General features: G+C 44.5%; 1 protein-coding gene across 4 annotated transcripts; it reads right to left on the bottom strand.

Moving 5' to 3' along the window:
* Positions 1-12,618: 12,618 nt before the first annotated feature.
* LOC139566135 (6-phosphofructo-2-kinase/fructose-2,6-bisphosphatase 3-like) lies at positions 12,619-22,229 on the bottom strand. Of its 4 annotated transcripts, none has more exons than XM_071387083.1 (13): positions 21,884-22,229; positions 19,379-19,507; positions 18,945-19,041; positions 18,673-18,814; positions 18,493-18,549; positions 18,200-18,324; positions 17,790-17,997; positions 17,428-17,574; positions 17,228-17,332; positions 16,857-17,058; positions 16,407-16,645; positions 16,194-16,216; positions 12,619-14,478 (listed from the first exon to the last, which is right to left on the bottom strand). In XM_071387083.1, the coding sequence occupies exons 1-13, from the start codon at positions 21,954-21,956 to the stop codon at positions 14,472-14,474; spliced, it is 1,554 nt and encodes a 517-aa protein (XP_071243184.1). In that variant the 5' UTR covers positions 21,957-22,229; the 3' UTR covers positions 12,619-14,471. The 4 variants fall into 4 exon arrangements, with proteins under 4 accessions (XP_071243184.1, XP_071243185.1, XP_071243181.1 ...); XM_071387084.1 differs by having other exon boundaries at positions 16,866-17,058; positions 21,884-22,227; XM_071387080.1 differs by lacking the exon at positions 16,194-16,216 and having other exon boundaries at positions 21,884-22,226.
* Positions 22,230-24,012: the final 1,783 nt, after the last annotated feature.

Genomic DNA, 24,012 nt, shown 5'->3' with positions numbered 1-24,012 from the left:
GAATACTGTTCAGAGAGTCTATACACACTGAAGTTAAGCTCTCACAATTATTCCCTCCATCTCCTCCTGCCTTTTTAGAAAACAACTCCTCCCATTTCCTCCTCTCTCTTTCTTTCTATACTTGGACCACACGTGTAAATAGTCTGTTTTAGTCCCTCTTTTACCCACTTGTTCTGACATAGTGTCTGTCTGAGTGAGACACCAAGCTTTGTAGCAGGTAGACAGTGGGTATGAAGTGTGTGTGTGTGCGTGCGTATGGGAGACATGACTCCTCACCAGATGCACACAGTACAATGCAGCCTTGTTACCAGGGGACTAAACTCAGGGGAAATCTCCATAGCTGTTACTGCTGGGCCTCTGACCACTGCTGCTGCTACTGCTTCTGCTACTACTATATCACACACACACAGGCTAGAGACCATTCAGAGAGCTCACAGGAAATGTACATCTTTTTTTGCGGGCAACTGGGGACCAGGGTCCGCTATGAGAACACGCTTTTGAAAGGAGAAACCGTGTCCTACTATGTCTGTCTGTCTCACATGTTCACTGGAAAATACTCACTCCTACCGCTCTTCTCATATAAAACATTGATTCACAGTGTTGTAACAGTATGGAGCTGTGCCCAATATTATTATTCTCATTCTGAACCAGAGTCTCGCTGACTGGACAGTATGAAAGCTCACATCCCTACTGGACAGTATGAACGCTCACATCCCTACTGGACAGTATGAACGCTCACATCCCTACTGGACAGTATGAACGCTCACATCCCTACTGGACAGTATGAAAGCTCACATCCCTACTGGACAGTATGAAAGCTCACATCCCTACTGGACAGTATGAACGCTCACATCCCTACTGGACAGTATGAAAGCTCACATCCCTACTGGACAGTATGAACGCTCACATCCCTACTGGACAGTATGAAAGCTCACATCCCTACTGGACAGTATGAAAGCTCACATCCCTACTGGACAGTATGAACGCTCACATCCCTACTGGACAGTATGAAAGCTCACATCCATACTGGACAGTATGAAAGCTCACATCCCTACTGGACAGTATGAACGCTCACATCCCTACTGGACAGTATGAACGCTCACATCCCTACTGGACAGTATGAACGCTCACATCCCTACTGGACAGTATGAAAGCTCACATCCCTACTGGACAGTATGAACGCTCACATCCCTACTGGACAGTATGAAAGCTCACATCCCTACTGGACAGTATGAACGCTCACATCCCTACTGGACAGTATGAAAGCTCACATCCCTACTGGACAGTATGAAAGCTCACATCCCTACTGGACAGTATGAAAGCTCACATCCCTACTGGACAGTATGAAAGCTCACATCCCTACTGGACAGTATGAAAGCTCACATCCCTACTGGACAGTATGAAAGCTCACATCCCTACTGGACAGTATGAAAGCTCACATCCCTACTGGACAGTATGAAAGCTCACATCCATACAAGGCCTTGCAGACCCAGGAAAAGGGAGGGTTAACTCTATCGTAACCTTTCTTCTACTCAATCATCTGATCTGTGTAGTTATAGTTTACACTGATCTGTGTAGTTTAGTAGATCAATGTAGTTACCTTCCAATGGTAATATAATATAGGTCAGACGATGCCGCCACATAGACAGGGTGGGTCACACCCTGTGTGTGTGTGTGTGTGTGTGTGTGTGTGTGTGTGTGTGTGTGTGTGTGTGTGTGTGTGTGTGTGTGTGTGTGTGTGTGTGTGTGTGTGTGTGTGTGTGTGTGTGTGTGTGTGTGTGTGTGTGTGTGTGTGTGTGTGTGTGTGTGTGTGTGTGTGTGTGTGTGTGTGTGTGTGTGTGTGTGTGTACACAGTAGGTGTTTGGGTGGGTGTATGTGTGTGAAGGTGCAGGTGCAGGTCACTCATGGGAGAAATGGGTCATATGTTGATTCTATTGCTGGGTAAATGGTAACTGGGGATACTGGTCTCTCAGTCCACCAACCCCATTCCATCTGTCACTGAGGAGTGAAGTGGAGCAGAGAGAACGAGAGGGCTGGGGGCAGCCTGGATCATGAGTCTGACTGGTTTCTCATGGTACTGAGGCCACACAGGCTGATGGAGTCGGAAGCTGTAATGCTCAGATACAGCGGTGAGAGAGAAGATACTAGACTGTAGTTAGCCTACTGGAACAGTAGTGTTGGAACGTACTTTCACACAGCCATCCCGAGTCGTGCCCCTCAATGGGATGTGAGTGAACTCACGTCCACCTACATGACCCCACCCTCCTTCTAATCCTCTGCCTCTCTCCCTCTCTATTTCTCTCTTTCCTCATCCTCACTATTGACCCTGACCCACTCAGGGGTACGTGAGCCTCCACCGTGACTTTATAATTGATCCCAGAGAGTGATGTGAAGTGATGTGTGGAGGCTCACGTGCCCCTGAGTGGGTCAGGCTCAATAGTGGAGAGGGAGGGAGAGGAGACGAGATGTAAAATTAAAATGACTGAGGCTGAAAAGTCTGAAAAGGGGATTGGTGGAGACTAGAGTGTATTTCCTGGAGAGGAATGAACATGCACACTCACATGCACACACAGGGTGATGCCATCTGTACTGGTGCCAGTTGGCATTGCTGTGTCCTCCACAGCAATCCTGTTAGCCCTCAGCAAGCTTTAACCCATTTACTGTAGTCAGGGAGGCCCAGATTATACCTCCATTTCATAACCCCCCTTAAGCTTGTACACTAAATATGTCAGACCGACTGTACTCTAACTTCCCCTCGACAACAATCCTTCCCAGGCCATCTGACAGTTTCAGCTGGGTCATCATGGCTAGAGGCTGTCCTAACTTGAAACACTGCCTTTTGTTTCTTTAGTGGAAATACCAAAACAGTCACAGGAAATACTGAAATAGTTGGAACCAATTCTTATACAACAGAACAGCTTGTCTATCTATCTGCCTATTCATCTGTATTTTCTTGACTCCAGTATTGTCCAATGAGGGAAAAATACAGTGACACCAGAAAGAGACAAGCCCTCGGTTTGCAATTAAACAGCCTATTCTTAGGGCCTCTCGAGTGGCGCAGCTGTCTAAGGCACTGCATCGCCATGCTTGAGGCATCACTACAGACCCAGGTTTGATCCCAGGCTATGTCACAGCCAGCCGTGACCGGGAGACCCATGAGGTGGTGTACAATTGACCCAGCATCGTCCGGGTTAGGGGAGGGTTTGGCTGGCGGGGATTTCCTGTTTCAGTATTTCCATTCATTCTGAAAATTTCCCCATCAATGACCCCCAGACAAGAGAGAGGGATGAAAAGAGGAGTGGCTCTTTTGAAATGTCTCTCATTTCATTTCCTTTTAGGGTTACAAGGGTAGGCCGTCATTGTAAATAAGAATTTGTTCTTAACTGACTTGCCTAGTTAAATAAAGGTTTAAATAAAAAAACTTTTACAGATAGTTACAGGCGGCGCACAATTGGCCCAGCGTTGTCCGGGTTAGGGGAGGGCAGGGATTTTCCTTGTACTATCGCCCTCTAGCAACTCCTTGTGGCGAGCCGGGCACCTGCAAGCTGACTTCGGTCACCGGCTTGACGGTGTTTCCTCCGACACATTGGTTAGGCTGTAACTACCAATTGGATATCACAAAATTGGGGAGAAAAAGGGGTAAAAAATATATACAGTGGGGCAAAAAAGTATTTAACCAATTGTGCAAGTTCTCCCACTTAAAAAGATGAGAGAGGCCTGTAATTTTCATCATAGGTACACTTCAACTATGACAGACAAAATGAGAAAAAAAATCCAGAAAATCACATTTGTAGGATTTTTAATGAATTTATTTGCAAATTATGGTGGAAAATAAGTTAAACCAGCCTATTCTTTCTTCGTTAGGGTAGTAAAAGGTCCATTCTGTCAGGTCTGCTGTATTCAAGCCCCGGTGAATGAATACTCCCCCACTGGGCACAGACATCAACTAAATGTCTATTCCACGTTGGTTCAACACAATTTCATTGAAATTAGGTGGAAACAACATTGATTCAACCAGTGTGTGCCCAGTGGGCCCATTCCATTCACTCTGAAAATCTCCCCGTCAATGACCCCCAGACAAAGAGAGAGGGATGGAATCTCCCTGTCAATGACCCCCAGACAAAGAGAGAGGAATGGAATCTCCCCGTCAATGAGCCCAAAACAAAGAGAGAGGGATTGTCACGATCGTCTTGTGAAGAGAAAGAGGACCAAAACGCAGCATGTGAAAAATAAGACATCTTCTTTTTATTTTTAAGAAGGAAAAACGAAACAAAACACTTTACAAACTAACAAAACAACAAACGTGAAGCACGCACGCACGCACGCACGCACGCACGCACGCACGCACGCACGCACGCACGCACGCACGCACGCACGCACGCACGCACGCACGCACGCACGCACGCACGCACGCACGCACGCACGCACGCTACTAACGTTTAGACATAGACAATTACCCACAACCAGCTAAAGCCTATGGCTACCTTAAATATGGCTCCCAATCAGAGACAACAATAACCAGCTGTCTCTAATTGAGAACCAATTCAGGCAACCATAGACTTTCCTAGACACCTACACTGAACACTAAACCATCTACTCTACTTAACCCCCTAAACCATACAACACCCTAGACAATACAAAAACACATACTACACCATGTCACACCCTGACCTAACTAAAATAATAATGAAAACAAAGATAACTAAGGCCAGGGTGTGACAGGGATGGAATCTCCCCATCAATGACCCCCAGACAAAGAGAGAGGGATGGAATCTCCCCGTCAATGACCCCCAGACAAAGGGAGAGGGATGGAATCTCCTCGTCAATGACCCCAAGACAAAGGGAGAGGGATGGAATCTCCTCGTCAATGACCCCAAGACAAAGGGAGAGGGATGGAATCTCCCCATCAATGACCCCCAGACAAAGAGAGAGGGATGGAATCTCCCCGTCAATGACCCCCCAGACAAAGGGAGAGGGATGGAATCTCCCCGTCAATGACCCCCAGACAAAGGGAGAGGGATGGAAAGAGGAGTGGCTCTGTGACTGTCTCTCGTTTAATTTCCTTTTAGGGTTACAGACAGTTACAGGCAGGTTTGACAAACACAGGCCTCGTAAGTGAGTGTGACAGTGAGTGTGACAGTGAGTGTGTGTGAAGGTGTGTCTTGTGATTGATATAGCAGTAATAAAGCCATTTAGGACTGTTTACAACATGACGATTAATGGTCACAAGGTCGCATCATGATTACATTTTCCAGGTGTGTCTGTGTATGTGAGTGTATATGTACACGTACAGTGCCTTCAGAAAGTATTCACACCCCTTGAAAAGATGAATTGCTTCGCCACATTTTTTGCGGTACTACTTTAGTGCCTTGTTGCAAACAGGATGCACGTTTTGTAATATATTTGTATTCTGTACAGGCTTCCTTCCTTTCGCTCTGTCAATGAGGTTAGTACTGTGGAGTAACTACAATGTTGTTGATCCATCCTCAGTTTTCTCCTATCGCAGCCATTAAACTCTGTAACATGATGAAATCCCTGAGCGGTTTCCTTTCTCTGCGGCAACTGAGTTAGGAAGGACGCCTGTAGCTTTGCAGTGACTGGGTGTATTAATACACCATCCAAAGTGTAATTAATAACTTCACCATGCTCAAAGGGATATTCAATGTCTTTTTTCCCCATCATCTACCAATAGTTGCCCTTCTCTGCGAGGCATTGGAAAACCTCCCTGGTCTTTGTGGTTGAATCTGTGTTTGAAATTCACTGCTCAACCGAGGGACCTAACAGATATTGTATGTTTGGGATACAGAGATGAGGTAGTTCTTCAAAAATCATGTTAAAAACTATTATTGTCCATGCAACTTCTTAAGTGACTAATTAGGCAAATCTTTGCTCCTGAACTTATTTAGTCTTAACAAATGGGTTTAATACTTATTGACTCAAGACATTTCAGCTTTTCATGTTTAATTAATTTGTAAACATTTCAAAAAACATTATTCCACTTTGACATTATGGGGTATTGTGTGTAGGCCAGTGACAAAAAAATATCTACATTTAATCAATTTGAAAATTCAGGCTGTAACACAACAATATGTGGAAAAAGTCAAGGGGTGTGAATACTTTCTGAAGGCACTGTATGTGTGTGCATGCATGTGTATGTACAGTTGAAGTTGGAAGTTTACATACACTTACGTTGGAGTCATTAAAACTCGTTTTTCAACCACTCCACAAATTTCTTGTTAACAAACTATAGTTTTGGCAAGTCGGTTAGGACATCTACTTTGTGCATGACACAAGTCATTTTTCCAACAATTGTTTACAGACCGATTATTTCACTGTATCACAATTCCAGTGGGTCAGAAGTTTACACACACTAAGTTGACTGTGCCTGAAAACAGCTTGGAAAATTACAGAAAATTATGTCATGGCTTTAGAAGCTTTTGATAGGCTAATTGACGTAATTTGAATCAATTGGAGGTGTACCTGTGGATTTATTTCAAGGCCTACCTTCAAACTCAGTGCCTCTTTGCTTGACATCATGGGAAAATCAAAAGAAATCAGCCAAGACCTCAGAAAAAAAATTGTAGACCTCCACAAGTCTGGTTCATCCTTGGGAGCAATTTCCAAATGCCTGAAGGTACCACGTTCATCTGTACAAACAATAGTACGCAAGTATAAACACCATGGGACCACGCAGCCGTCATACCGCTCAGGAAGGAGAAGCGGTCTGTCTCCTAGAGATGAACATACTTTGATGCGAAAAGTGCTAATCAATCCCATAACTACAGAACACAAGGACCTTGTGAAGATGCTGGAGAAAACAGGTACAAAAGTATCTATATCCACAGTAAAATGAGTCCTATATCGACATAACCTGAAAGGCCGCTCAGCAAGGAAGAAGCCACTGCTCCAAAACCGCCATAAAAAAGACAGACTGCAGGTTGCAACTGCACATGGGGACAAAGATCGTACTTTTTGGAGAAATGTCCTCTGGTCTGATGAAACAAAAATAGAACTGTTTGGCCATAATGACCATCGTTATGTTTGGAGGAAAAAGGGGGAGGCTAGCAAGCCGAAGAACACAATCCCAACCGTGAAGCACGGGGTGGCAGCATCATGTTGTGGGGGTGCTTTGCTGCAGGAGGGACTGGTGCACTTCACAAAATAGATGGCTTCATGAGGAAAGAAAATTATGTGGATATATTGAAGCAACATCTCAAAACATCAGTCAGGAAGTTAAAGCTTGGTTGCAAATGGGTCTTCCAAATGGACAATGACCCCAAGCATACTTCCAAAGTTGTTGCAAAATGGCTTGAGGACTACAAAGTCAAGGTATTGGAGTGGCCATCACAAAGCCCTGACCTCAATCCTATAGAAGATTTGTGGGCAGAACTGAAAAAGCGTGTGCGAACAAGGAGGCCTACAAACCTGACTCAGTTACACCAGCTCTGTCCGGAGGAATGGGCCAAAATTCACCCAACTAATTGTGGGAAGCTTGTGGAAGGCTACCTGAAATGTTTGACCCAAGTTAAACAATTTAAAGGCAATGCTACCAAATACTAATGGAGTGTATGTAAACTTCTGACCCACTGGGAATGTGATGAAAGAAATAAAAGCTGAAATAAATAATTCTCTCCACTATTATTCTGATTATTAACATTCTTAAAACAAAGTGTTGATCCTAACTGACCTAAAACAGGGAATTTTTACTAGGATTAAATGTCAGGAATTGTGAAAAACTGAGTTTAAATGTATTTGGCTAAGGTGTATGTAAACTTCCGACTTCAACTGTGTGTGTGTGATTATGCTGGGTAGATCAAAGGGGTCAGATTAGACTGACAGGATTACTGTGTCCGTCTTATCAGACATAAGAAAACATGATCACATGATCTGTTGATGAGGAAGAGCTAATCACCTTGGTGAGGACAGAGAGCTGAGTCATGACGAGAGAGAGAGATAGCAAGTGAAATAAAAAATTTAAACGAATTTCCCCTGAACGGGGACATGACGTATGAGCAGAAATGAAATGACTTAGCACTGCAACACTAGTTTCCCATACAGAAGATGAATGGATAAGGCAGTGATTGGCATCAGTTAGTCAGTGCAGCATTGGGGATCTATTTGTGGAGTGCTGGCTTAGCAGATACGGTTACAGTTCACCCCATAATGACAAGGAGAAAACATATTTTTAGTAAATATGAGAGAGAGAGAGAGAGAGAGAGAGAGAGAGAGAGAGAGAGAGAGAGAGAGAGAGAGAGAGAGAGAGAGAGAGAGAGAGAGAGAGAGAGAGAGAGAGAGAGAGAGAGAGAGAGAGAGAGAGAGAGAGAGAGAGAGAGAGAGAGAGAGAGAGAGAGGAAAGCAAGTGAGACAACACATTAAAACTAACTTCCCTGAACGGGGACAAGACAATGACACATGAGAGGAAATTAAATGACATTACTTAGCTACATTACTTTAGTATTCAGACCCTTTGCTATGAGACTTGAAATTGAGCTCAGGTGCATCCTGTTTCCATTGATTCTACAACTTCACTGGAGTCCACCTGTGGTAAAATTCTATTGATTGGACATGATTTGGAAAGGAACACACCTGTCTACATAAGGTCCCACAGTTGACAGTGCATGTCAGATCAAAAACCAAGCCACGAGATCGAAGGAATTGTCTGTAGAGCTCCGAGACAGGATTGTGTCGAGAAACAGATCTGGGGAAGGTACCAAAAAAGTTCTGCAGCATTGAAGGTCCCCAAGAACACAATGGCCTCCATCATTCTTAAATGGAAGAAGTTTGGAACCACCAAGACTTCCTAGAGCTGAGCAATCAGGGGAGAAGGGCCTTGGTCAGAGAAGTGACCAAGAACCTGATGCTCACTCTGACAGAGCTTCAGTTTCTCTGGGGAGATGGGAGAACCTTCCAGAAGGACAACCATCTCTGCAGCACTCTACGGAAGCCACTCCTCAGTAAAAGGAACATGACAGCGCCCTTGGAGACTAGGACTCCAAGGACTCTCAGACCATGAGAAACAAGATTCTCTGGTCTGATGAAACCAAGATTGAACTCTTTGGTCTGAATGCCAAGCGTCACGTCTGGAGGAAACCTGTCACCATCCCTACGGTGAAGCATGGTGGTGGCAGCATCATGCTGTGGGGTCGTTTTCAGCGGCAGGGACTGGGAAACTAGTCAGGATCGAGGGAAAGATGAACGGAGCAAAGTACAGAGAGATCCTTGATGAAAACCTGCTCCAGAGTGCTCATAACCTCAGACTGAGGCAACGGTTCACCTTCCAATGGGACAACAACCCTAACCACACAGCCAAGACAACGCAGGAGTGGCTTCGGGACAAGTCTCTGAATGTCCTTGAGTGGCCCAGCCAGAGCCAGGACTTGAACCCGATCGAACATCTCTGAGGCAACCTGAAATTAGCTGTGCAGTGACGCTCTCCATCCAATCTGACAGAACTTGAAAGGATCTGCAGAGAAGAACGGGAGAAACTCCCCAAATACAGGTGTGCCAAGCTTGTAGAGTCATACCCAAGTTGACTCCAGGCTGTAATGACTGAAAAAGGTGCTTCAACAAAGTACTGAGTAAAGGGTCTGAATACTTATGTAAATGTGATATATCAGGGGTGTTTTTTTTACACATTTGCAAAAATTAAAATAAAACAGTTTTTGCTTTGTCATTATGTGGTATGGTGTGTAGATTGATGAGGGAAATAACGATTGAATCAATTTTGAATAAGGCTGTAACTTTTCCGAATGCATTGTAAACCAGACCCATGTTCCATTCATGTCTCTGACTGCAGCTTCTCTTATCTCCCACAGAGATGATCACATACACACATGCACGTACAGTCACGCATTCATGCATATACTGTACACACACATGCATGTACACGTGTGCACGCACTCATGCATGAACAAACACACACACATACACAGGGAGAAAGCCGGTCTGCACCACCACATACAGAACATACAAACACAGACAGAAACTTGGCCCAATAGCCTCCAGCCAAAACCAGGACTCATTCTTTATGTATAACCTTACACAAGCGAGAGTAGATAGTCTATGCAGGTATCTGTCACGTATAGAAACTTTATATCTGAGTCTATCAAACATTAGTTTAGCCTGAGCTGGGTATGCAAAATCCAATGCAAATTCAATCCAAATTCACTTTCCTGACATTTGCTTGTGTGTCTGCATGAGGTCATGTGACTGGGTCGAGACTGAGAGACAGAAGTGTACATGAGAGTAGTCACATACACTCTGGCCGCTGTAGACCAAAACCCCAGCCAACGCAGCACAGGCCAACCACACCAGGCTGTGAATCAGACAGCAGCGCCTGCCAGGGTTGGCAAGTAGCAGAAGTGTACATTTGGCTGGAGTTGAATCACCGCAGCATGCACGCCACAGTTACCCCACACTCCCTGCACAAACACCATCTGAATGAATTATACAACGACAACACAGCAACAACTATCAAGAGCAACATCTTTAACTCTGCCCAGACAACATCGTCTGACTATTTGCAAGACAAAAACCCCTCGACCTCGAGTTACATGTAACTGCAGTCATGTGGCCACTGTAAATAGTACTGTATTGCCATCTGAGCTAGAGTGCTGCTGACCTGCCCTTGGTTTACACATCAACCCTCTGGCCTCTGCCAAATCAACAGCACATGACATGGGCCTGATGGTGCAGCGGTTTTATGGACACTACTGTATCTAACCAGGTCAAAAGGTACTGGACCACCACATAGAAATAGGTTGTGTACCAAATGGCACTCTATTCCCTACATAGTACACTTATTTTGAGCCCTATGGGCCTTGGTCAAAAGTAACAGGCTATAGGGAATAGGTTGTCATTTGGTATGCAGCCGTAGAATAGATAGAGAACGTTGCTTGTCCCAGATATGAAGAGGGAGACTGCTATCACTTTCTCTTTCTTTCCAATAGGGCGATACATGGTAGAGCTGGGTATGGGTTGAGAGCCAGTGGTTTGTAGACTGCTGTAGTGCTGTGGGCCAGAGGACAGAAGGCTAGGCTAATCCTGTTCAGCACAGTACAGCACAGGGATTCCCTGAATGTAGGACACAGACAGACATTCTGTACTGCCATGCAGCTCTGTATGTCTAGACAATAGAGAAATGGGCAGAGGGACAGAGGACAGAGAAGGCTTGGACCCTGCTATTCTAGGAGGATTAGTAACGGATAAATAATGCCGCTGTTATTACACACAAGCACCTTCATTCCGGAGCACTGTTTCAGAGCCAATGTTGTATCATTGGCTTCTCCTTTGATGTCCGCCTGAATGAAATCTGACAGCCAAATGAGAAGAGTGGGGGAGAGAGGAGACAGGAATAGGCGTAAATAACAAGAGGAGTTCGGAGAGAGCTGGACCTACCTCAGTTCAACACAGATTTAATGAATTGTATTGTGTCCAATCACATTACACCAGTGTTTGTTAATCTTGGCCCTGGGGACCCAAAGGGGTGTGTTTTTGTTTTTGCCTTAGCACCAAATACCTGATTCGAATCATCAAAGCTTGATGATGAGTTGATGATTTGAATCAGCTGTGTAGTGCTAGGGCAAAAAACAAAAATGCGCACCCCTTTGGGTCCCCAGGCCCAGGATTAAGAAACACTGTGAAACACGCATCACTGTTCTTGAGTGTGTGTTCTACTGACCTGTAAAAGAGCTACTCCAACATGTTTTACCCCATGGACTGTTTGGGAGTGTATTTTTAACAGAGAATGTTTTCATTCATTCTCAGCACCAGACACATAGAGCTACAGCAGGTAACTGCCAACACTTGAGTAAATGAGGAATACAAAGTATATTGAAAGCAGGTGCTTTGACACCGGTGTGGTTCCTGAGTTAGCTAAGAAATTAACATCCCATTGTGCTTAGGGTGATGTATAAAAATGCCCAGTTGCCCATTATTTTGGCTACCGTGTCTAGAATAAGAGATCTCAGTCAACAGATCTCAACCCAATTGAACACTTAAGGCGGGAGATTCTAGAGCGGCGCCTTGAGACAGCGTTTTCCACCAACATCAACAAAAGACCAAATGATGGAATTTCTCATGGAAGAATGGGGTTGCATCCCTCTAATCAAGTTTCCAAATAGTTGTAGTATCTATGCCAAGGTGCATTAAAGCTGTTCTGGCTCATGGTGGTTCAACACCCTATTAAGACACTTTATGTTGGTGTTTCCTTTATTTTGGCAGTTACCTATAGGTCAGTTTAGGTGTTGACAGCTAGTGTTGAGCTGGCTCTGGCTCTGTGGTGACACTATTTGAACAGATGTGTTAAAATGTGGCATGGTACAACAAACTCCAGCTTCCAGTTTTTTGGACCAAGTTTCTGGTCTCCCTCTGCAAATTGAAACACATTGATTGGGTGTTTGCCTATCAAGTAGTGTTTCTACAGGCCTCAGCCCTCTCAATACACTTCTATATTGTCCTATAGTACCTTTTAGAATCCCAAGTGTTTTGGTGACAATTTAGTTGCTTTAAAGGTTCTAGCATACTTCTCCAAAGGGAAACACATTTTTAGGGGGTTTGCCTTTCAGATAGTGTTCCCAACACACATAAATAATGAAGATATGACATCCACAAGATGGCTTATTTTCCCGGAGATTTATTGGCCCAGCAAATGCAGAATATACACATGTTGTCCTCTCAGAAGCGTTGCTTGTCATACACAAGTCATACACAGTACTCAGGCAAGACCAGGTGCCATCCGCTTCAAACGATCATTAATATCTACATAAAAATAAATAGTTTGAGAAAAAATGTCTTACAAAAAAACTACATTCAAGTATCAGAAGCAAACAAATGAACAAAAGCAGTACTGCCAATATGATATGCAGAACATATTTGGCTGGCTAGAAAAAACAACCTTAAAGCCATTTTCCTCAGTTTCACTGTTGGCGTAGTTACTGTGTTTGACCTTTGTAAGGCAAGAGCAGTACACTCCTTACAATGAAGTATGAACCAGCCAAACAGTGAGCAGTACAAACGAGCATCTACAAAATACCTTTCCACTCAGTTCTAGACTTGAACATTCCAAACACTGAGCATTCCTTCAAGTCTGATATATTTACATGTCTATTTACAGAACGTATGTTCATAACAAAGATATAAGTGCTCACACATGTTAACAGCTGGCTTACAAAGAAAAGTGAATCACATTATACTGAATGTTCTCTGAAGGTAGCGAATGTCTGAATTTCTATGGCCAGCTATATGGGTACAGAAGCAGCATTGGGCTTGGAGGACAAGCACTAGGCACTCTAGGTCCGAATCTCCTTTCGGAGAGAAAGACAGAAAGAGAAAATTGTGTCTATGGACAGTCATACACACCACTCAACAGGGATGTCAACTTTGCTGTGCAAAATGATCATTCATTTCATAGCACATGAGTACACCGAGCGTTCAGTTTAACATCCTTTAAGTAACAGTGTGATACTCAAATCTTAAATCATAACAGAAAAGTGAGTAAGTGCTCAACGTCAACAAGTCAGAGTGATTAACACAATTTGGGGAGTCATTATTTCAGAGGCATCCCTATAGGAAAATGTTTACATCGTAAACTAAACATTTCCATCTGTTTTTAAAAGAGTGATATAACCATTCATCACTCAGATCTCAGGAGGGTGTCAAGAAAGGGAGACTTAAATATTTGGCCTGGTTCCAGCTCTCTGAAGGATGCCTTGCCGACTGCCAAGTAGTCACTCAAACCAGATATAATAGCTCCTTAGAATCAGAGCTATTACCCTAATTAAACCACAAATCCAGGGTGAGCTGTCACTACAGATTGACTTCTGAGAAACCAGAGGAGAAAGCAGAGTGGTTGAGACATGCTAGTTTGTCCCTATCTTCTGTACAAACCTTGTGAGAAACAACCATAGCTTAGGTGAGTCAGTGTTCCTCAAGACATTCTCTGAACATATTGTACAGTAGCAACATTATGTTTTACTGGTAAATAAATATGCTATAGGCTATGCAGAGTCGTGGCCGGGTCCATTCGGGTCTATCAGCTGTAGTTACATAGACACAACACCCGATTACAATCAAACAGGACCCGGCCCATATCCGATGGAAAACTTAGAATTTTGGACCCGGTCCCGCTCGAGTCTCAGGTATTTTGGGTTTGGGTGGACCCGAGAAGACCTCTAATGTACAGTGTTCTCTCTATCTCTTTCCCAGAGGCTGAGTGTTTGTACTACAAGCACTGGCAGATAACACACAGACCAGACCCTCACTAACACGTCTGTGTGGGAAAAGAGAACAGAAGTGCCCTGGGATCTCCAGAAAGAGGAAGATGGGGGAAAAACACAACAATATCCATTTTGGTGACATTGTTGAATTTTCTTTGCCGGCATCACTTCCTGGGATCTTGGATCAGGTGATCGAGGCGGTGCGATCTCATTGGCAGAGCTGCAGGATCTCATGGCGATTGTTGGACTTTCTCTTCATGTTCTGAGGTAAACAAAAGGATAAAATTGTTAAGAAGACATGGGGAAACCATTACAATATAACAAACAAACAAATTAAGAGTCATCTGTGAAACAAGACACATAAAACATAAAGAGAGGGAAAGATCCTGTCCTATAGGCTGACTCCAGGCTTAACATGAGATGACGTAACATGACAGAGGTTGTGGTTTTGCTCATCCATGTCGTCTGAAGCCTCGATGAGCTACTCATTCATATTCCATGGTAAATTTAAACCATGTGTGGGCTCAAAAAACGATTATCCAATCTCCCTATCCCACGTCTAAGTACACAACAACTAACTATAGAGCTACAATAGGTGTGTAAGAGTGTGTGTCTTTACTTGTACACTGAGTGGACAAAACATTAAGAACACCTGCTCTTTCCATGACACAGACTGACCAGGTGAATCCAGGTGAAAGCTATAATCACTTAATGATGTCACTTGTTAAATCCACTACAGTCAGTGTAGATGAAGGGGAGGAGATAGGTTAGGGGCGGCAGGTAGCCTAGTGGTTAGAGCTTTGGGCCAGTAATCGAAAGCTTGGTGGATCGAATCCCTGAGCTGACAAGGTAAAAATCTGTCGTTCTGCACCTAAACAAGGCAGTTTACCCACTGTTCCTATGCCGTCATTGTAAATAACAATTTGTTCTTAATTGACTTGCCTAGTTAAATAAAGGTTAAAAAAAATAATTAAGAAGGGTTTTTAAGCCTTGAGACAATTGTGACATGGATTGTGTACGTGAGCCAATTGGCAAGACAAAAGAAAGTGCCTTTGAATGGTTTATGGTAGTATATGCCAGGCGCACCGGTTTGGGTCAAGAACTGCAACGCTGCTGGGTTTTTCATGCTCAACAGTTTCCCGTGTGTATCAAGAATGGTCCTCCACCCAAAGGACATCCAGTCAACTTGACACAACTGTGGGAAGCATTGGAGTCAACATGGGCCAGCCTCCCTGTGGAACGCTTTAGACACCTTGTAGAGTCCATGCCCCGACGAATTGAGGCTGTTCTGAGGGCAAAAGGGGTCGCAACTCAATGTTAGGAAGGTGTTCTTAATGTTTTGTACACTCAGTTTATAAGTGCCCCTTCTGACTGTGACTTAAGTTGACTGGATCTTTCCACACCCTGAATAATTATCACCTGTCAATATGTACCTGCAGAGTCTGAGACACAACAACACTACTACTACAGAATAAACTGGGAGCTAAATCTAGCTGCTTTCTCACTTTACCTTTGAAACACTAAAAGAGAGATCAGTTTCAGACAGTGAAGGATTGTGCAGATGGGCGGAGGTCTTTAAACAGAACAGAAAATACATTGAAAACATAAACGTTCTGAAGACGTAAGTGACGGAACAGTGTGTAGGGGTTGGCATCGTAACATGCAGATAGCAATGCTAGTACAATACTCTGACATCAGCTGGAAGGAATGCGAGGCTGAAATGGTACACAGGGCGTGAGGTCATCGTGAGCGGGAAGAGGGGAAGAGGGAGGGAGGCACTTGGCACATGTATTCCTCAGGGAGTAACGGGATGGTTTTCAAAACCACATTGTAGCGTGTCCGTGAGAAACTAGCCTGGGAAAACTACTGGGATCTTACACAGTACTTTCAATGGAACACTGACCGAGGATTATATATTTCATGCTTTGGGGGAGAGGATTGGAAAGGCGGAGAGAGGAGAGAGAGACAGGTACTTACAGGCAGACTTTGCCCAGCCAGTGCTGCACAGTGAAGAGGAGAAGGAAGAAATGATGAAAAGAAAGAAAAGAAGAGTGAATGTTAAGAGAGTGAAGAGACATAACAGCGTAGAATGGAAAATTGCTTTGAGCAGAAGAGAAAGGGATAAAGATGTCCTTCAGTAGGTTTGAGGAGTCAAAGATGTGTGTATGTGTGAGAGAGAGAGACACTCACCTGTCCGGCCAAGGTGAGGTGGGAAGGAGTACAGAGGGACATGGGCGAGCAGGGCAGCTCCTGGAGGGGTTCGTCCAGGCCGTCGATGCGGGGTTTCTTGATGTTGGGTTCGGGGCTGGTCAGGGGGGTCACACTGTTCCTCCTGATCAGAGTCCCAGGATACTTCTTCATCTCCTCTGGTCTCTCTCTGTGGGTGTTCACCGCTTCCACGTTGAGCGAGATGGACTCTACCTTGCAGCCTGCACACAGAGTAAAAACACACACACACCACAGTCAGAACAGATATTTAGACCTCACCTTATTTATCCTGCCCTGGACAAGCTAGAGAACATAGAATTGACCCTAATGCCTGATTCACACTATAGAGCCAATCTGAACCGTACTGTCTCTGATATTTTCTGGTCATATTGTCTTGGCTCGGTAAAGTGAAAGGTGTACACAAGTTCTCACCGTACTCACCGTAGGCAATAGGGGTGAGCTTCAGCACCGTGTGGAGGGGACACTTCAGGTAGGGCATCTCTTCTGCACTCTTATCCAGGAAGTAAGCCAGCAGACAGCGCATCACAGCCTGGTGACAGATAACCAGAACGTTCTCCTGTCTCTCCAGCTCCATGATCACTGGCTCCACCCGCTGGACCAGGTCCTGATAGGACTGGAGGGAGGGAGGGAGGGGACAGAGAGAAAGAAGAGAGAAGGGTTAACTTTACATTTTCACAGACATTGATTCGCAGCATTTTAAACACTAGAACTATGTCCATGTGTAACTGTACAGTAGTTGGCAGTAGCAGGTTAATTCTAGTAGTATATTGTACCGTGCTAACCTCTCCTGTGGGGTAGCGGTAGTAATATTTGTCCTGGTCTCTCAGGGCAAACTCCTCAGGGTACTTCTCCTTCACCTCATCGTACGTCATCTCCTCACACACCCCCTGTGCACACAACACACACTTCACATTAGAGCTGTTTAAATGAAGCACCACACACACAGTCCAGTGAGTAGTCTATTCTAGTGTGTGTGACTCACAGCGTCTATCTCGTTGAGGGCCTTCCACTGTTCATAGGGCACTCCCAGGCTCTCAGCAGTCTGGATGCTGCAACACATCTGATTGGTCCACACCTTCAGATCCGTCAAGTTCTGCTCGTTAACGAACATCGACAATGCCCCAGAAAACTACACAAAGAGAAAGGAGTAGAGAGTAAGAGACCAGTGTGTGTGTGTGTGTGTGTGTGTGTGTGTGTGTGTGTGTGTGTGTGTGTGTGTGTGTGTGTGTGTGTGTGTGTGTGTGTGTGTGTGTGTGTGTGTGTGTGTGTGTGTGTGTGTGTGTCAAACTAGTGTGCGTGTGTGTGTGTGTGCACGTGTATATGAGTGTGTTTCTACTCTCGTACTTTTCTCCCCCTTGGCGACAGCCCTGAGTCTCCCCCCAAGCGTCCCTGCAGGTTGTGCGTGCTCTCTCCATGGCGACACAGGTAGATGGCTCTGGGCTGGACGTGGATGTTCATCAGGTAGTAGACGATCTTACTCTGGATGTGGTCCTGGATCAGGTTCACCAGGAACCTTCTGCCTACATCTATCACCTTGATGAAAGACAGGCTCCTACGGAGAGGGTCAGGACAGGTTTAGTCTAGGGCCTGAATTCACGAAACATCTCAGAGTTCCATATAATCTTATTTATTATTATCTAAAAGGCCAAACTGATTCTAAATCAGGTTTAAGCCACTCTCAGATCACACAGTAAACAGTAGCTAGGGTCAACAGGTATGAACAGTGAATAAGCTATATGAGGTTTAGGGGCTACCTGTCGTACTCGTCTGGGTCCAGGGGTTCGTAGTGAACCCTGTAACACTCTATCCTCTTATGGAAGTCCTCCATGGCGTCTGTCTTGTTGCAGTCCTGGTAGTCTGGGCAGGACACCTTCACTTCCTGTCATGCGAGGAAGTAAAAGGTCAGGTGACAGCGTAAGACACTCACTAAGAATTACATTATAGCTCAGTAGCTAACGTCAGGCTGCAACATTAGAGGAACCTTGCAGGAACATGAGCCAACCAATAACATGTTTCTTCAGATGTTCTGTTCAGATTTCTGACTCACCATGATATTTGTGGCGATGACGCTGGGATCATCACACACCGACTCGATGAAGAAGATCTGCACACGCACACATTTAGAGTCATTTTATCATCTTTACATTGAAAGACATGATGAGTCATTGGATCACGTCTCCGTTTGAGATCGCATCAAGCCTCTCGTAACCATAGAAACACCCCTGACCTTGAAGCCGTTCTCACTGCCGAAGTCCAGGATCATGTCTCGTCTGTCACGAGTAGTGTTGGTGGCATCGAAGACAGCAACCTGGCCTCCCTCCTCTGTCAGGTAAGACTTAACATCCATCAGAGCTGCTAAGGCACATTGTCTATGCAAGAAAATAAATAATCTCTGTTAGCCTTGTTTCAAGTACACTCTGATGATCAATGACATCACATGATGCTCAGAATTTGTCATAGTAAAACACCGAGTAGGATGGGGAGTAGGGGTGGACTCACTGTCTGATTTTCACGGCACTCTCGTTGTCAGCCTTGAAGAAGTCATACGAGCTGTAGTTCTTGACTGCTTCTCTGCGATACTCTCCCACGTTGAAGACTGGAGGCAAAGAACAAACTAACAATGGTAAATAGAATGTTCTGGAGGGAGGCAGAGAGCCCAAGCCCAGTTTGTGGTAAATCTGCAAACTAAAACAGAGGAAAAGGAACTAGATGAAATGGCAGGAAATTCCAATTCAAGAACAATAATTCAACCTCCACCCTTGTAACCCCAACTTTCCTCTTAGTGAGTAAATACAACAAATAAACATTTCTAAAATGGAGGTCATTTTATGGCAGTGAGAGGCACATTACTATGACTAATAATAAACGTTACTAATCTGTTAGCTACACCCGTTTATGTGTCTCGTCATGTGCTGAGTGTGTGTGCTGTGTACCTTTGGTGGGCATGCCGATCCAATTGAGGTATCGGGTGAGTTTCCTGGACATATAGGTCTTCCCCCTGGCTGGCAGACCCACCATCACAATCACTGTGGGGGGGTTGGCCAGGTGGGGGGCCCCTGTCACTAGAGACAGAGAGACAGAGAGAGAGACAGAAATATTAAAATATTGTTCAATAGCCATACACACAATCAACCTGATTAATTGTGTACTCTTAATTTACACACAATGATAACACTGCATATTATCCACACAAACCATTTGCCAAAACCTGTCTACAGTGTAAACACTACTGCATCTTCATTCAGTGACGAATGCCTCTCATTCATACGCTCCTACCAGCTCTAATCCACTTTCCAGGACACAGTGCCTCCTCGATGGGAAAAACAGCTATAAAGCTTTTAGGCCATCACTCCCTCCCTCTATCATTCTCCATCTCTCTATATCCCCCCTCCCTCTATCTCCTTCCCTCACCTATTCACAGCATCCCACTTTATCTATCTCCCTCCCTTCCTCAGTGTCAGAGAGCTGTACATCCTCTTATAGACGTGGGGAGACTGATTCTCTGTCTGTGTTACTGGTCCTGGCAGCACAGTGATGGTCATGGGCGTGGATAGACGCGAATACTAATTCCCTCCCACCTGTCTGTCTGCTGCCCCCAGCTAGACCCTTCCTCAGTTCCCCAGAGGTCAAGATGGTGCGTCTACCTGCAGAGACACTGCTGAAGCTGTCTCTCCCCCCTCCCCCACCCTGACTGATAAACCTCCTACTAGATGATTCCACTGTCAGGACCACTGTGCATGAGTGAATGCAAGTCAGTCTTTAAGGCATGAAAGGGTTTATGGAGACAATGCAGGGAAGTGACACATAGCTTAGACTGGGGAAGAGGTGCCTGTGTTATTTGTTTCTTAGATTTTTCACTGCACTGTTGAGAAGTAGCTTGCAAGTAAGCATTTGATTGCGCCATTTTGTATCCTGTGTACATGACGAATACGCTTAGATTTTAGATGGCATTTCGGCATTAGCTAAATATTTTGCTATTGTGGTTTAATACAATGCCTATGATGGTGTGTATGTTTGTTTACAGGTTAGGACTTTCTGGGTATTAGTTTTCATTGCCTGAATCTCCATGTGATACAGACATCATCAGCTATTGGTGCTTTCAAGACAACTGGGAACTTGGGGGAAAAACTAGGTCAAATCATAATGTCAGTGATTTTCAGGTCGGAAAGTTGGAATTCTAGAAAGATGCCCGAGTTTCCGATTTGTATTCCGAGTTGGATGACCGTTCAAAACAATTTTCCAAGTCTGAGCTCCTTTTTTTTCGAATTTGCGAGTTCACCGTTGTTATGAACGCGGCATAAACTCATTCACCTCTGTATGACACGCAACAGGACAAACACACTGACGTCAGTGAATTAAGCAGTGGCTATTCAGGCCATTGATATTGATCAGTCGGCCCTTTACAAACTGTCGTCACTAGTTACCACAGCCACAAAGTCATAAACCCCGCCTATTTCTGCAATTTCTCATCCATTATCCAGCTCGCCCCATGCAGACACGCACGATAGTTCGTCCAATCGGAGCCCGATGCGTCTGCATGTGAAATCCCCCCGTCTCTCCCACCCACACAACGATTCCTGGCTGTCACGAGCAGAGCATGAAGCCCCCGGGACCACAGCAATGAAGTCATACAGGTCGCCTATTTCTACAATTTCTCTTCCTAAAATGTGATTTTGAACATAACCCTTACGCTAACCACACTGCTAACCGTATGCTTAGCCTTAACCTTAAATTAAGATCAAAACGTTTTTTTACTTTGTGGCTGTGGTAACTAGTGGAAACTATGGACCGGATGGGGGCTATTGAGTGGTTGCTATGGTGAGCACTATCAACCATGACCCTCTATAGCTACTTGTGAATCCTGACCTGGCTGCGTGCCAGTTTGGCTGGTCTAGGCTAATAGGGCATATGCTATCTAGGAACTTTTAGCATAATTATAGTAATTACAAACAGTGTACTTTTTTTAGTCGGTTGGTTCATTTGAAAACTAAGCTGCTTTGAAATTGTTCTGTTGAATGGTTTCAAAAAGTAGGCTACCTAGGCCCATAACAGCCCATTGGAAATAAAGCCATGCGAGTAAAGCATCAAAACATGCAATCACATTTTTTTTCATTTCAAGACATTCTGTGCACCCTCGAACTTAAAGTTCAATAGACTGCATTTTGTAACCCTAACGTTCTCTGATTTCTGGTGACCTGTCTGGGGTTTCCCTAACCTGCACTGCCAATGTAGCCTAATATTCCAACCAGCTGTTACATTGTAGATATTATTATAGGCTCAATGAGATTATTATTTGTCTGATTATTGTCAATAAATCAATAGCATAATTATCAAAGATAATGCCAAGTAATACCTTTATTCTATGGACTTTTTTCTAAATGAAACCTGAATGAATCAGATGGACGCTGATACCAGCCGCGGGTTAGGCTACTACTTACATCGCCGGGGGACTGCCGGTTTGTCATCCTTTGAAGGAATCCAGATCTTTCGTATCCTGTTCTGAGTAAGCATTCCGAGGGTAGTGAAATAAAACACGAAAGAAACCTAGGTTTACCACTAATATCAGTCCCCCCAAAATACCACCGTTACGCGCTTTCAGATCAGCACGGATCAAATAAAAACAGTAGAATAGAATTCAAAATGTTTTGGATCAGCTGTCGTTTTCTCTACCAGACAAGTAGTCTAAAATATAATATATTGGCGAGCTAAGCAGTCGTTAAGAGCTGTTGTGTTCTATTCTAATAACGTTCAGCCTGTGCGGGTGCATTAATAATCTACCCGGCTGTGTCCCAGTTCTTTTATTTAAACTGTCCTAGCAGGAAACAACGTGACATCGATGACTCCACCGGGGCGCGCGTTCACAGGGGGGGGGGGGGGGTGACGCTGCGCCACCTTGTGGCTGAGGACGGTAATCCACTATTAGGGCAAATGGGAGTATCCCGGCGGTGCACGTGCAGAATTGCACCTCAGTAAACCTTCAGACAGAGAAGTACAAATATGACACAAATAGTTTTTTTTTACTGCATTTGCACTTTGTAGTGTCATGCCAATGTCCTATTCGGACACTTTCTGGTGCAGATTCATATTTATTTTATGCAAATCATTAAAACAATTTGGCAACAACTATATCACCCTAAATTGTCAAGTGAAATGTTTATCATTCCAGCAACACAGGATATGGTGCAGGAAAATACAAAAGTAGAGAAGTGCTGGGTTTCAAAATAATGGGCTCCACACTCAATAGGCTCTTTAATCTCTCTTGGACAGAGTTTGCATAACACAAGAAGTGACAAACTTTGGCAAAAATTTTACTTCTGGGTAACAGAGATGATAGGCTATGTGACTGCCTTAGTGGCACATAGACTTGCCCTGAGCATGGCTATAGCCTGCAGTCACATAGGACCAGTTTATATCATTAACAAACTTAAGATACCAGTTAATAGAGAGAGAATAATGGTATTGTGCCATTTGGATCTGATTATTTCTAAATTCTTTTGGTTCCAAGTACAAGGTGTATATTTCAGAGTGGGGGAGATACAAAAAGAGTGCATCTATTTGTATGTGGGCCCGTCAACCTCTCCACACACACACACACAACTCTTCATAGCCTAGCCTACTTCTTCACCCATCTGTTTCTCTCCTGAACCAGGCCAGGTCAGAGCCTGACCCAGACCCCAATCACCCACACTAGGGATTCTAGGGAATACCTACCCTTGACAAGTCTGGGTGCCAGGGGAGAGACCCCCCCCCCACACACTGTGCCCCCCCCCCTTCCCTAATACACATACTCTCCACCCTCTCAGACCCAGCTCAACCAGTGGTATTTAGGTTAGGCAAAGAGCACTGTCACTCCTCCGCCCAGACACTATCCCACTCCCCCTGCATGAGCCAAGCATGTTCTCCTTCCACCCTCTGCATGCCTGACCTGTAAACCTTCCCTCATAACCTACCACCCCACCCCCCACACACTTAAACTAAATGTTGCTTTACCCAAACATATTTGTATTTCTATAACAGGAGGTTGGTGGCACCTTAATTGGGGAGAACGGGTTTGTGGTAATGGCTGGAGCGGAATGATATCAAATACATGGTTTCCATGTGTTTGATGCTATTCCATTCGGTTCCAGCCATTATCATGAGCCGTCCTCCTCTCAGCAGCCTCCACTGGTTTCTATGTATCTAACCTTTATTTCTTGAGATTAGTCATAAAATCTGATAGTAGAGTCCATGTCAATTTAATTCCCTTTCTATGAATTAGCTCATTTCTGTGTACTACTAGATCGGAATTAATTTGTTCTGATTTAATCCTCCACAGAGATTAGTCATTATGACAGTCCTCTAACTCCCCTATGAACCCAGTCTGTTTTACATAAGATCCGAATGAGGCTAGAGGGGGAGGGCTGTGTTTCTTTCATAACTGCCCCAGTACCCCCTCACCGTGCCGGGCTATGTAAAGATGGAAAGCTGGGGGTCTGGTCCTCTGGGAGCCTCTTATGTCAGACAGATTAGAAAGAAACTGAGCTTCCTAGACTACGCTCTGCCCTAGAAGAGAGATTAAAACCAAAGA

The sequence above is a fragment of the Salvelinus alpinus genome, chromosome 37, assembly GCF_045679555.1.
Source record: "Salvelinus alpinus chromosome 37, SLU_Salpinus.1, whole genome shotgun sequence".
NCBI classification, from domain to species: Eukaryota; Metazoa; Chordata; class Actinopteri; order Salmoniformes; family Salmonidae; genus Salvelinus; species Salvelinus alpinus.
The sequence above is the reverse complement of the archived record's forward strand: the minus strand, read 5'-3'. Positions and strand labels throughout refer to the sequence as shown.